Here is a 15,037-nt window from a genome sequence, read left to right on the forward strand (position 1 = left end):
ATTGATTAAAGGGAAGGGCATTGGTTCAGAGTATACCAACATGCTGGTAAATAACAGATGCAATGCGATGAGATTGTGCTTCCAGGTGATGCAGCCCCAGAGCATAGTCTGTGTTAAAGATCCATAGAGCCAAGTTCTGTAAAATATGATGATATCCATTATACTGAAAAATACTACTTTGCATTTTTTTCAGGTAACGCAGGCTATTGACAAATCCTCATTATTGTTCTTCAGTGACCACAGAAAAAGCGTGCTGTTTAGTTCCTATCACCCCACTATTTTGCCATCTTGTATAGCTTATTACAAAGGGGTTTCAAATGAGTATACGAGTGGTAGCACCCAAATGCAGCTGAAACTCAGTGACCAATTACTTCTCTTAGATTCCCTTTAAAGGTCCTGAACTAATCAGTAACGCCAAAGAACTTGCTGAAAAAATGGGAAAGAGAAAGTAAAAACATAACAAACACATAATTTGCCCAAAGTCTTTAAGGCTGGTAGGTGGATACAGACCATTACTAGAAAATGACATTGTTTTAGTTGCTATCTCACTCTCCAGTTCACATAGTGTTTATTCATCCGTTTTGACTTAATAGAAACATAAATACATGTTGGTATCTGTCTGCCTCTGTCATGAGGCCCTTGCATAGGTTTGATTGTAATTTTTCTTAACAATTTGCTATCAATATCATGTAGTCCTTCAGTGACTGCAAAATAGGCTGCAAAGAAAATGTTTCATACCGATTCATGTAATTTATCATCTGATTCATTAGCCTGAGACTCTAGATTGTGATTATGTTGCAACTGTTTTGTAACTAACTTGGGTTTGTTTTCCCTTTTCAGAGAGCAGATATAGCTGTTGCCCCCCTCACCATAACACTGGTGCGAGAAGAAGTCATAGACTTTTCCAAACCCTTTATGAGCCTGGGCATCTCCATCATGATCAAGAAGCCTCAGAAATCTAAACCGGGCGTATTCTCTTTCCTGGATCCTTTGGCTTATGAAATTTGGATGTGTATAGTCTTTGCTTACATTGGCGTCAGCGTAGTTCTTTTCCTAGTCAGCAGATTCAGTCCTTACGAATGGCACTTGGAAGACAGCAGTGAAGAGCCACGTGACCCTCAGAATCCTCCTGACCCTCCAAATGAGTTTGGAATATTTAACAGCCTTTGGTTTTCCCTGGGTGCCTTTATGCAGCAAGGATGCGATATTTCTCCAAGGTTTGTTCCATATCACTCCATCCCCTTTTTGCATTTTATGGTCATTTTCTGATGCCATGGTGCATATATGTTACTTTTTTTCAAATTTCTTTTTAATTCAAAATTTTTGGTTTTGACATTCCATTCAATGCTCAGCATCATCATCAAGCCACCATGCTTGCTAATGTTGACCTCCAGAGTGAATGGCATTGCTTTATAATGATATTTATGCATTTCTGCCAAACTTATATACACCATGTTGAGGCTGTAAAATGCATAGGGTTTTCTGTTTTCAGCAATGCTTGGAGGGCTACCGTGTTTTTGCTGCATATCTCATTTTACGGTCATCTCCTTGGTGCATATAACGTATTCTGCTTTGTAAAATAAGACTTGTTTATTTAAAAACATCACATGCAACAGCACTTTAAAACACCTCCACTCCCATCATGGCTTCTGCTAGTCTTCTTTATGCTGTGCCTAATCTGTCTAGTTCTGTTTTTCTTGAACCATCCTCTCACCTATTACTAATTTGCTTACCACCATCTTTCGTATGTTCAGGTCTCTGTACGTGCCTCTCTAACAGCTACTGCGCAATACCCTGTATGTGTATTGTTATTTCAGTCCTGTCTAATCTGTTGTCCCTGTGTTTGTAGTCAATATGGTCTAATAAGCATTGCCAGTTTCCGTAAAGATTTCTCTTATTCATGAAGACAGTCTTTCTGAATAAGACTGTAATAAAAATGTTTGACATTATTCCAGTTGAACAGAGAGCGCTGGTAGTAACTTGTAGAATTATGTTTTTAAAGAAACACTTTGAAAACCATTCTTAATTGAACAATGCATAGCACAAAAGGTTTTGAATAATATATATAATATTACTTCATTTCCACTGGAAAAATACCTTGGTGATGTGCTTATGATAAGCAGTAAAATTATCTGGGTTCTTAGTGATGGAGCAGTACTTATATTTTGTATGACAATATTTTAATAACCAGTTTACAACTATTTTAATTACTAAAAATACTTGCTTAGTGCAAACAGGATGCAATTTTTTCCTTTCACAAGGTTGCTAATTAAAGCAAGACAGATATTTTCTAACTAAGCACTTAGATTCAAAATACACCTTGTCAGTCTTTATATTTGTGTACCTTTTTCAACACCTGAATCACTGATGTTACCAGTTTTTCCTTGTCCATATAGTGACAGGGATCTTGAATAGCCTCGCTGAAGGAAGTGCAAAACTTCTATGCAGTTTAATGGAAAGGATCATGATCCTACCTGTTATAATGTAATAATGATCCTTTAAGTTCACAGTCATTGCACATTCAAATCTCCTAATGCTAGCAGCAAAATCCAGGACTTCTAGAGATATTGGCATTGGTATTTGATGCAAGTCATGCATATGTTTTAAAAGCCTTGATAGCAGCAACTAGATTCATACTTATTGACAGATGAATATTTATCCTACATAAAACGCACACACTTTTGCCTGGGCATGACCACGCAGTTACCAGTGTCTGGGTGTGCTGCCCCACCATAGTTATAGCTGTTTGCCTTCTCCTCCTGTTTATACACTGTGCTTCTGCTTTATACCTAAATTCTGTGGTGAAACTTTGCCTCTCTGCTTGCTCTTAAAGGTGATGAGTAGTGTTAACATTTAAATTGCTGTTGACCGTGTGTGTGCCCAATATAAAGGACCGGGAAATAAGCACTGGGACATCACATGGAAAGCTGCAGGCATTGCTCTGTTTCCACTAGGTCTGTTTATTGACAGTTAAATAGAAGTCCATAGGATTTTTGTTACTCTCTCATGTGACTCTTTGACATGTCCAGCGATTTACCTTATATAACAAGTGGAACATACTCTTATTTTTCTCCAGTACTACCACAATAAGTGCTTTGGAAATACCTACTAAAAAAGAGAGGCAGCAATAAACCTATTTATTTTATCTGTCCATCGGAAGTTATTAGCTCAGTAGTAGTATATGGCCTTCATTTGAAGACATTGTCCAGTTAGTTATCTTTCATGATAACAGATTCCAGGCAGTTACATGCATTGTTACTGAAAAAAAAGAGAAAATTAATACTTTTGAGCACTGTTCTTTTGACCAATATGTTGATTTAAGATGATTAAATGTCAAATTTCTTTTCCATAGAAGGGAATATTCCCAAATATTTCATTCTTAATCTGTATCTTTGTAAGGTTACACCATTCACAGTACATTGACTTTATGAATGTTTCATACTATTTTATTGCCATTAAAAGGGGCTTCATTCTTCCATTGTGAGTTTTGTCTGAATAAATTTCTTATATGAGAGCGTACAGCACTTGTAGAGAGATGCCGACAAGCAGTCTGGAGAGATCACTTTTGTACTTGCTGATAAAGGCTCTTTCAGCTGCCTTTGTGTGGAACAGCTGTGACATCTAATGACTAGTTAGATCTATCCTTGGTGAGTATGCTGTGTGGATATTCCAGAGGAAATATCCCTGTACTCTCCTCTCTGTATTTAATAGGAGTCGTCTAAATGGAATCAGATAGCAGCCAAAGGATGGGGTTAGTGCATCCCTTGATGGAATCGGCATTTGTTTCAGCAGTTTTGTTCTGCTATCAAAGGCTGCTGTGTTTTCTGCATAGTGAGCTAAAGCATTGAAAATTCACTTTTGATGGATCAAAAGTAGATTATTAAAGTTGCTTTAATGTAAGATGTGCACAGCAAATGGAATCAGGAGAAAACACAGTCAAATTTGTAACACTGTTCTGAGAGAAAGTATCTTTGAAATCTCTAAGAGAGCGTGTATTTTCATTTTGCTCTTTATTCATGTGGCACAAAGAGGCTAGATTAATTAATTGCTGATGGAAAAAGACGAGGTTCATTAAAAATTATCTCATGAGGTTGGTCATTTAGGAGGGTGTATTTCAAGATCCCTATTTTCACAGCAGAAGACTCAAGAGACTCCTATTAAAGGCCATGGGAATGACTTTGTGGGACTTTCAAAATAGCAATGAGAGGTAAAGAGGTATTTCTGAAACTCCCACTGCCAGTTCCTATGATAGAAGCATCTCAAGGCAGTGCTTTAGATGCTGTTGTTTCTTGTGTTTTGTCTCAGTAGCTGCCTGGCCCCATGAGGCCAGCAGGAGAGGCAGGGGCTGGCTGGGCATGGGGCAAGGGACTGAGCTCACAGCTTCTTAGGCACCAGGTGACTTGTGCTCAGAATATGGACAGGTTCTAGACAAGGAGGGTTTGCACCAAAGTTCTTGAAGGTTATTTGTCAATATAGCAGCCATCTTGTATCGATCAGAAGAGCCCAATTAGAAATTGAGTAGTGTAAGAAGCTTATTATTTAGGTGTACTATAGGAACTCACGAATGGTTTATGGCCATGAGTAGAAGCAGTATTCAAGCTATTTTGGTAAATAAATGAGGTTTTGTTTAAGTGTATTGTTCTGCTGAAAAATGAATGTGAATTTGAATATTTATTTTGTTTTTCTCTTGTTACTAATTTGCTCTCATTTGACTCCATGCTTCCTTTTAAATTTCTTCTCAAGGTATGCACTCTTCCTGTTTACTTGCTTTTGAAAACACCGTCGACTGTTTTGATAACTGAGCTATAATTCTGTTATTCCAGGTCTCTATTACTCCTCTCATTTGTTAATATGCCAGTTCACTTTAAAATAATGTTGTGCAAAGTATCTGTTTAGTGAGGTCATTTGAAAATGACGTGTTGGGATAAAGCATTACTTGTTTCTAAATTACAACACTTGGACAGGTATGTCTTCATCGGAAGAAGTGGTGCTGTTATTAAAAGCTGTGATTGATTTTGCTATCATTATTATCTGAGTAATGGACGAACATTTCTGTGGTTCACAGCACAAACCATACAAGTATTCTCTTATTACCATCCCGGTGTTTATATACTAACCCTTTTTCTCCCACATCCCTCTACACCAGCCCCTGCAGTGGGTATAAGGAGTCTTCATATCAGCAGATGGACTGGGGGGAAACTGGGGTCCTTTGGACAAGGAGGCTGCCAGGCCATGCTCGTCCATGTTCTTGTTCTTCTACTCTCTCTGTCTGTCTTTCCTTCAGTGTCAGCTTTGTGGTTTGTTTTGTTTTTCTTTTGCCCCATCCTGTGTACCACCAATTACAGCTATCAGCCCAGACAGCTTCGTAGTAGCAGATGTTTAATCTTCCTTTTCATGCTCATTGGAAGACTCTGGTAGAAACAACTCTCTAGTGACATCCAATTTCTTTCAAGTGACCTCAACTCTCCTGAGAACAGCTCTGGTCCTCATCTAGCAAGACCCCTCTCTTGCATGTAGGACTCTCAGGCAAGTGCTGCCTTCATCCAGGGATCCAGCCATGCTCACCTTCCCCTGCCTCTCAGCTGTTCTCCATTTTTTGTTCTGTATCTGTCTTGACTTGATTCATGCAGGTTGCAAGATCTCTGGGGCGAGATGTTTTTACCTTCCTCTGTGTGTAATAAGGCTGTGTTAAGATGCAGCTCAACACAGACTTTGTATTGTTGCAGAGCGTGAGCTTCAGGTTCCAGTGGTTTAGAAGATGGTTGTCTTCTGCACATTTTTATCCCAGCAACCCATCTGTCCTGCTAACAGGAAGGACAGCTAGCAATGCCAGTAAGACATTTCCTATGAGAAACTACAAGGAGAATGAACACACAATATTTTGTTCCTAGTAGTTACACTGAATTTATCTAAACACCCTGGCAAGGTTTTATCTAAACTAATTTATCTAAACACCTCTTCTTTTCATCTTCCTATTTCAAGACCTATTGTAAAGCAAGAGGTCCATGGGAACCTTGAAACCCCAGATAAAGCTGGTCTTGCTATATGCAAGTGGATGTTTCATCTGCTGGTTCTGCTAGCCAGACTTCTGCTCAGTCTGGCTCTGAAACTTTCCACCTCCCTGCAGGGAGGAAGAATTCAACACTGGGTCTTCAATGAAAATAGAAAGTACGTAGTGGAGGAGTGAACAAAAGGGAGGTGAATTTCACCTGACATTGCCATCTAAAAGCAATAGGCTGTGTTTTAGTTAGGCATCTCAGTTCTCTCCAAAGTCCTAAGACAGATGGGCACCTTGAGACGTATTCCACATTACAGCAAGTGAGATAAATCTCTTTTTATCCACCAACTCCAAAGGGAGCCTCACACGACGAGTTCAGAAGGCACTGCTTTGTAGCTGGCTAAAATGACATTAGCCTATGTAAGAGGCTGGTTCACTGTTTAGGATATCGAGTTGTACAAGGTAGCTAAAGCTTATCCAAGCTGATAAGGGAGCTGCCCAGAAAGACCTTTAACCATCTAACATCCCAAGAAATTCACTTGATACCTACAAAAAACATAGAGCAAGGTAGAGAGATTCTTTGGCTCACTGAATTATTCTGGATTTCTATTTCTGCAACTTAACCTTTGCAGCTATTCAGCAGCCTTCTGTTAGTGATCAGCACAGCAACAGTGGAGCCAAGGCTGAAACTTGGAAGCCTTTTATACTCTTGGAAGCCCGCCAAGAAAGGCAGGGAAGCCTTCTCCGTTCAGTGGTGATCTGGTGGATGTCTTCCTGCCCTTGAGAAGTGCACACAGGCCAGAGTGATGGTGGTGTCTTTCAGAGTTCACACCTCAAAAACCATTGTTTCCTGATGGACACAGAGGTGATGCTTCACTCTTCAAGCTTCCCTGAGCTGTGTAGCCACTTGAACCACCTTGCACGTTGGCACAGACTTGATGCAGTGGTCCCTGGGTGTAACTGCTCTGGTGCTGTTATCAATAGAAACCAGCCTGCATCTGCCTGCTCACTGGGAGCTGTTGCTTCCATTTCTTGGGCAGAGGAGAATGGAGAATAGCAGTGCTTCACCTCGTAGTTTGTTTCTCCACATTCCTCTCACCTATTCAGGTCACTCTGCTTTTATTGTGTTGGCAATTTTTTTTCGTTGGTGTGTTCTTTAACATTAGATGGATTTGTTTTTTAGTTTCTCCATTCATAATTTAATGGTATTTTTTCAATGGCTGAGGCAATCTCAGGCTCTGGCCAAGACCAGGCAGTTTCCCAGCTAATCCCCTATGTGGGAGACTCCCTTTTTTCCTGTCTCCATCAGTTGGTAGGACAACTTGTACCCACTGTCTGGGGGTGGCACTGAGGGGCTTGAAGGAAACAAGTGAACAGGTAAGAGTTTTCTTGCTTTCTATTTCTTCCCTTCACACAAACCAAGGACTACAGCACACAGGCTCCACAGATTTAATGTACTGGGATTGATTCTTCCTGCGATGGTATCATAGATTTAAGGGGAAATAGGCAATAGCTTTGTCTTGGCTCCTGAAATGATCCCTGTCAACACGCTGTGTTTGCAGGATGAGCACTGTAAATAGCAGTGAAATTCCCCACCCAGCTGAGCACTGTGGCACTGGCACCCTCCAGCCCTCAACAGATATTTTCAGCCTGATGTTCAGTTGCTGTAAAGCATCAAGAGCTCTTACTGACAGGATCTGGACCTCCTGACCACCAGGCGTTTTGTAGTTACATGTTTACAAGTAGGCTTTTTTTTAGTCCTTATGGTATCCTCTTAAAAAACAAAAACCACAACACAATTAGCATTTTTCCTGCTTTTTTCTGTTTTTGTGGTGGTTATAAAGCAGGAACACGCTTGACTTGGAACAGTGCAACATGTACATTGTAATTAAATTAAAAAGACAAAAACATAAAGCACAGCAGCCTCTCTCCTCACTTCAGTATGCGTGTTCAGTCTGTAGCTCATGCTAGGTTGTGGTGAGAGGAAGATACTGGATCAGTTTTGGTTTGTTCCTTTGCATGTTTACTCACATTCCTTTTTGCAGTTTACATTTTGGGAGTTAGTTATATAAAAGGTACATTCGTGTCTCCTGAGCTGGGCAGCCCCAACAGAGGCATATCACAGCAGCTGGGTCCAGCCTTGGGGAAAGGCTGGGCAAGCACAGGAGACAAAAGTCTTCTGGCAAAAGACTTCTCCAGCAAAGATCTATGGAAGTCAGGAGAGCTTCTTCCTCTCCACGTCTCTGATGGGGTTGGCTCAGATGAATTATTTCTTAATTGACTGTCCTTGTTTTCACTGAAACACTGGAGAGACTTTAACTGAGTAGGACCAGGTGCACACCAAATTTGCTTTCCTGAGGAAGACTACAAAGAGCTAGCTCACAGTCCATCTGGTCACAGATACCTGGAGGATCTGGACAAAAGGGTCATGCATGTGAATTTCTCTTCAGTAAATTAAAAAAAAAAATGGAATGTCTTCACAGCAATTGATGATGTGTGTTTTTCCATAGATCTCTCTCAGGGCGAATTGTCGGAGGAGTCTGGTGGTTCTTCACTCTCATCATTATCTCTTCCTACACTGCTAATCTTGCTGCCTTCCTTACGGTGGAAAGGATGGTTTCTCCCATAGAGAGCGCAGAGGACCTGGCTAAACAAACCGAAATAGCATATGGCACTTTGGATTCAGGCTCAACCAAAGAGTTCTTTAGAGTAAGTCTGTTAAATCTCTATTAGAGCTTTTCTAAACTGTAAGTGCCTAATGTATGGGTTTCAGTCCTTTTTTTTTAGCTGTTCTGGTAAAAGCTGCTTTGTGCAATGTGATAACCTTGCACAAAGCAGCATAACAGTGATAGCTGTTCTGATAAAAGCTGCTTTGGGCAATCAGGACAGGCCTGGGTGCAGATTTTAAATATCAAAAGGTATTTATCAAAAATGGGTGGTTCTGCTCAACATGAAACATCTCAAGATGGGAAAACCTGACCTCTGCTACCATGGGAAGGGTTTTTTAAATACCAGTTTCATAAGCTCTGTCTGATGAGCAGTGATGCAGTCATTTTCACAATATTGAGCAAGGAAAACTCTTGCAGGAGTGATGCTCTTGACCTACTTGCTCTGTTTGCCCAGCTGGCAGCCATTAGCACCATCCGCTGTCGATGCTCACTTGCCAGAATGAGAAGGGGGACAGGAGGCACGTGTTGCTGTTCATTTCTGTGTGTGCATGGATTGCTGCAGTTGCTGTTGCTCTGTCTTCACTGTCTGCCAGTGTATGGCAGGGGCCAGCATCAGGGATGAAACTTTTGTACCCCAGAACACTGGTGTGTGTTCACCTTGGTTAGAGAAATGCTGGGTTTGCAATATTTGGGAGTAGGGGGGAGTACACACTTTTATTTGAGGTCATCCTTTCTTCACTTGCCAAGCCACAAGCTGAACTGCAGAGCGCTTGGTGAGGGTCATTAAAAACTCCAAATACAACCTCAGACCGCTTTTATCTAGCTAAAAATGCTGTGACCTGAAAAGCTCTTATTTCTTGCCTCTCTAAGGGCAAACTGAGATGGTCAGCGCTTTCAGGGAGCTCTTGGTTCTCTCTCAGCAGTGCCAATCAGATGCCATTCAAACCAACATTTTTTTTAATGGAAAAGTGGTCAGCGCTGCAGCACTAATCATTGCCTGTCACGGATACTGCCCAGGTGCAAGTGTGAGGGAGGGGGGACACAAAAAACCTTGCTGCTGTAGGCTGATGGGGTACTGAGGGCTCCTTGGATAAATACTGAGTGAGAGATCCTTGCATTTACTTAAAATTTCAGTACATGAACTTCATGAAATTCATACAGATACATGTGTGTATGAGTCTGACGTAAAGGTAGAAGTGAATCAAAGGTATTTTATAATGCTTTTGCACTCTGACTTCATGTAAAAACAGATGCTCGGTAATTCTTGATTAACTGTGGTGGCTGGTGTGTTGCAAAGGCTCCTGTTTGTATTAAAATGCTGCCGGATAAACACTGACCTTGTAAGGGTGACAAGTGTGTAAAAATTTGCATTCCGTTTAATTATCAGCCTGAGGCAGTGTTATTTGCACCACAAAAAACAGTGGAGTAGCCCTGTCAGAAGAGGTAGCACAGCTTGATTAGAAACACTGGTGCTGTATACAGTCACTGTACTGTTCTTAGGGGTAAAAAATCTTATTTTGAATATCTTGTTACCATTAATACAGAAAGAGAGATTGTGTGGGGGTGTATCTTCATTTCCTTAATGGTTTGACATAACAAGGAAATCCCTTCTCACCCAGAGATCAAAGGAATGAGTGTTTCGTGTGAAAGGATACAAAGTCTAGTAAATGCATGAATACTCTGTTGTGCTGTTAATAGTCTTGAGATGAGCTGTGACTCTCTCTGGGTGCTGGAGAAAGCAGGGCTGTAAATGAGGAGGATCTGTCAGGAGCTGGCAGCTCCATCAGGCAGGGAGAGGAGGCAGATGAGAAAGGAGGAGAGTGGAGCCCAGCAGTGGTGGAGCGGGATGTAGTGCCTGCTCTGGGTGATGAGCCAAGTGGGAAGGAGAATGGGCCCTAAGTGGTGTTTTCTCTCCTCAGCATTCTCAAGACACACAACATCATTTCAGTTGTATTAACTTTTGCAGAGTAATTAATTTGAATAGAGTGATGCAGCCATGAAACTGTTGTAATTAGAGTCTTCTTCAGTTGATTTGAGAAGGGCAAAAGCTTTGCCTTAGATTAAATGCGTATGTTCACATAAATACTTTGTTGTACAGTCTTTATTAGCTCCTTAATAAGACGGTAATGACGGCTGAAACTTGAAATAACTCTTGGAGGACACTTGGTTTCTGAGGCCCTGCTGCACAGACTATGTCTGCTCTGTGGTTTGGGATACTTCTCTCCCTGTAAGCTCTTGTCTCACTGCTAGCGCATCAGTGGGAGTGATAGTGGTCTGAGTCAAAACTGTGAGTTCTCTTTGGTACAGTGTGATGCTTATTCTCTCTGTGAAGGGAATATCCTCTTCAATCCATTCCCCACCAGCATTTAACCAGTTTAAGTAACAGTTGGCTGAGTGGGTCAGGATCATCTCCCAGTGAGAAAGGAAGCTTCTAACTGAGGGGATGGCTACCTGCACAAGGTAGTGCAATCTTTACTTCTACCAGTTGCCCATGCCACTGGCTGTGGCATGTGAGAAGTAGCTAAATCTTCCCAAGAGATGCGAGAGCAGGAGGTCAGCACATGTGTAGAGGCTTTGTAGCTGGGCCATGACTTCACATAGGAGGCGCAGGACAGCATCTCCAAGATCCCATAAAGAACCTTGTATGGGTATATCTCTTCCTAGAGCTGTTAAGCTAAAATGTTTCTCAAAGATATTAGTCAGATAGTGATCTTAATGGCTGCTGTTAGTCAGTGAAAGGAACTAGACTGACAACAGCAAAGAATAATTGCCCGCTAAGACATTATAGAGGGGCTACACATGAATGAGCTCCAAATACCACCATCTTGCCTGTGTGCTACAAGGAGCTCCTTGAGAGCCTTCAGTCCATGGCTCCTTTCTGCCAACCCCATTTACAACCAGGATTGCTTCTGAAGGTTTCTTTTACAGCATGGATACCTACCTGCTAGGAACTGGACTGATACCAGCACCTCATTTCAGATGCACAGATGGTGATGACTTTCAGCCACTTCAGACCTGGGCAGACTCCAGCTAGTGACCTATTTTATACTCCTGGATGTTTCCCTAAACATCACAGTGTCTCCCAGGTAGAAGCTATCCCAGCTATGTGGGTAATCTAGATACACCATTGCAGTTTCAAGTGTGCACAACATCCGCTGTCAGTGTGACATTGTTCTCACAACAAGAGAGCCTATTCTTTATAGCAGTTTCACAACAGGCATCATTCACACTTCTCACTTGTTGATGTCTCTCTGCATCAGGGCATTTGTCTAATGTATATCTAAGAACCATATGAGCCTTCCTCTATTTTCATGGTACTTGCTTGTTTCTGCTCAGAAACATTTTACATTTTTCACTAATGAGCTTATAAAGGCATTTAAATGGCAATCAATACATTACATCTGTTCCCTTCTGGCTTACAAAGGGCACTCATCCATATTGAAAAGGAAAAGAAAGAACCTCTTCTTAGATATTTATTAGCATATAGTCTCAGATTAAGGACTCAAAAATACCTTTCTCTTTCTTGAAAACTGGCAGAGGCCTGTACTAGAAAACAATTTCAAATCACTAAGCTACTACTTTTGAGGGTGTATCTGTTAGAATTAACATCTTCTAATACATTCAATTAAAGCTTCAGCATATCTGAGTAGCTCATCAAATCAATATAACACCATTTAATCCAAATTCAGCACTAAGCCTAAGTATAATAGCACAGTCTAATACATTTTACACCTCCAATATTTATATATTCCAAAGGCATGACCTTTACAACCAATTAGTAATTCTTATGTAAACTTGGCTGTATTTAAAACTTCAGTAGAAGCAGAACATGTTTCTAGACGCATAGAAATATAAATTGCTCTTGAATTTATGATGGTCTCTTTCAGTTGATAGCAGGTATCTGTGTTAAGAGGCTTCTGTAAAGTAACTTTCAAAGTGTGTGTTTGATCATTGACAAACACAGCTGACCGGCTAGTACACTCTGCTGAAAACCTGATATTTCAGAAGGTGTTCTCAAAATTGGTCTGATGTGACAAGGCTTTAGAGGTTGAAATATTGAGGTGGGTAACACGTAGCAAGATTTTGCATTAGGTCCTTCTCTCTTTTGTGAGAAATTGAAGGCGACTCTTATCACACCATTACCGATGTAGCTAATCACTGTTAGCTGAAACTAAGGAAAAAGGAGGCCTCAAAGGCCTGGTCTTATTGTATTGTACAACTTTGTATTTTTGTTAGCAGTAGTTTCAAGATATCCCTGACAAAATGACTCTGCTACCCAGCAGCTCCCACGTGCCTCAGATGAAAGGACTTGCTGCTCTGAAGTCAGCTCCTATATTTTTCTCCTGGAAATGGCATTAATTTCCAGGCTAGTTAAAAATTTCAGTAGAAAGGCCAAAGATCCTTTGGACGTGATGGTTCCTGCTCTTACAGTTGATTACTTCTACATGGCACTGTTGTTCATCGGTATTGGACAGAGAGTTTGACACTGACATTGCTTCTGCTGTTCATACAGACTTTAGGCTTAGTGCCTGGAGGTGTTAAACAGGCTGACAGCCTTCAAGCACAGCTTAGATATTATTTTTAGGATTTTTTTGCACCACGGCATGAAATTCACAGCTAAGGCTAAAGTCTTAGGACACATGGGAGTTAGAGCTAACTTGGGGACACCAAGGAGTCTGCACATGCTTTCCTTGTGCCTTCTGTGTGAAAGCTTCACTTCTTGTAACACTTGGATAGCCTACCCAAACACTTCCATAATATTTTGCCCTTAATGAATGTTTTGTGAGAAGGCGATACTGTTCTTTTATGCCTTTGTGGACACATTCAGCCCTTGAAATTCCTCTTCATCTGTTTTCTCAAAAAGTGGTTCTTTCCAAGCCAGGTTCAGATGTGAGGACTTTCTGGACTTTGTGTATACATAAAATATGATCTAAAACTACAATTGTTAGGGTGCAGGAAGTCATGCTAGGGACAGTCTGTAAGATGTTCTCCTTTTTCTATCTTCTTGGTTTCATCAAGTCTGGATAGCTCAGCAAGAGCAGATAGAAAAGCATGAGATGCCCTGGCAATAGGCTTTGCATTTCTGTCTGCAGCTCTGGTTGCCTATACTGAGGAAGGGTGCTCTGACGTGAAAATGGGTACCAGAAAAAGCATCTAAATATGGTAAGGGGACTGTTGACGTACCTCTTGGAAGGATCTTTAAGTACAGCTTGTTTAGCTGGTAAAAGTAAAGCCGATATAGAAAACGATTTGTTCAAAAGAATAGAAAAAAACACCAGACAGGTGAGTACCCAAGCAGAAAATCAACATTTACCTGACAAAAACAGTGAAAGAGCAAATGAACATATTGACCCCAAATTCCTCAGAAATTAAAACCTATAGCTTAAGGATTTTGAAACGCTCTCCACAAAAAACACTTGGGGTAACTAAAACCTTCCCTCCTGCTCTTGCATGCTCTGTAATGGGCTGCATGAGCTGGGGCTGGAGCAGCACCAGTGACCCCACTGAGTCCCACCTGGCTCCAAGGGTAGAGCGCTGCTGGCTCCCACCCAGCGGGCAGCGGGCAGGGAGGACACTGTTATGGTCCCTCCGTGGGAAGGGCAGGATGTGGCAGGGCAGGCAGAGCCACTGGGGACAGGGGCAGACATAATGACTGTAATGCGTTCTGAAGCACTAGCATGTTACACCCAGTTGTAAGATAAAGAGCTCATTGCTTTCCTCTGATGATAGGGTTGTGTGAAGACAAAAGGTAAGGGAAATAAATTCTCCCAGCCAGTGGTCTCAGGAAGGAAAAGCCCTGAATTATGAACCAGTAGCTGCCATGCGATTTTTATGCATTCTGTGCAATCAAATGATATTGAGATCATCATTAGAGCCTATTAAAAACACCACAGTGAATTCTGTGCGTGCACCATGAAGGGTTTCATCTGTAGTTAAACTCTTTGATTTTTAATTTCAACATTTATTTTGCTAGTGAAGATGAAGGACTTGTTTCTAGCACAGCGTTCATACAAATGCATTGCTTTTGCCTTTGGATAAAACTGTGATTAGCAGTTTGAAGCTTTCTGTGTTCTTGGCATCGAGCAAAACAACACAGTCATCAAAACAAATGCCTGACAAAAATATTGAAGTGTGGTTGAATTTAGGGACTTCAAAGATCAGAACATCACAGAAAAAATGATAGCTTCAAATACGAGCTGTATAGATCTTTGATAGACAATGTGGCAGCAATTAATAAGAAAAAGTGCTGGGGTTTTAACTGTTTTCCAACACAGGAAGTGTGAAAAATGTTGCCTCTCCCTTCCCTGTTTGATATTGGTGGGGGTGTGCACACATATGAAAAGGTGGATGTACACGTGCAGAGAGATCA

The 15,037-nt window shown here is 41.2% G+C and overlaps 1 protein-coding gene across 3 annotated transcripts in view; it reads left to right on the forward strand.

Annotated features, from left to right (window-relative positions):
* Positions 1 to 15,037, forward strand: part of GRIA3 (glutamate ionotropic receptor AMPA type subunit 3) — a 146,310-nt gene that overhangs the window by 102,616 nt on the left and 28,657 nt on the right. For all 3 annotated transcript variants that reach the window (XR_009741971.1, XM_061446086.1, XM_061446085.1), the window contains exons 11-12: positions 841 to 1,217; positions 8,509 to 8,707. Coding sequence is in view for 2 of the 3 variants with exons in the window: in XM_061446086.1 (XP_061302070.1) it covers positions 841 to 1,217; positions 8,509 to 8,707 (576 nt within the window). In the remaining variant the exon portion in view is untranslated. The remainder of the gene's footprint in view (positions 1 to 840; positions 1,218 to 8,508; positions 8,708 to 15,037) is intronic.

The sequence above is a fragment of the Pezoporus flaviventris genome, unplaced genomic scaffold (assembly GCF_033815535.1).
Source record: "Pezoporus flaviventris isolate CSIRO_AGI_PZ_B2104156 unplaced genomic scaffold, CSIRO_AGI_Pfla_v1 ptg000005l, whole genome shotgun sequence".
NCBI classification, from domain to species: domain Eukaryota; kingdom Metazoa; phylum Chordata; class Aves; order Psittaciformes; family Psittacidae; genus Pezoporus; species Pezoporus flaviventris.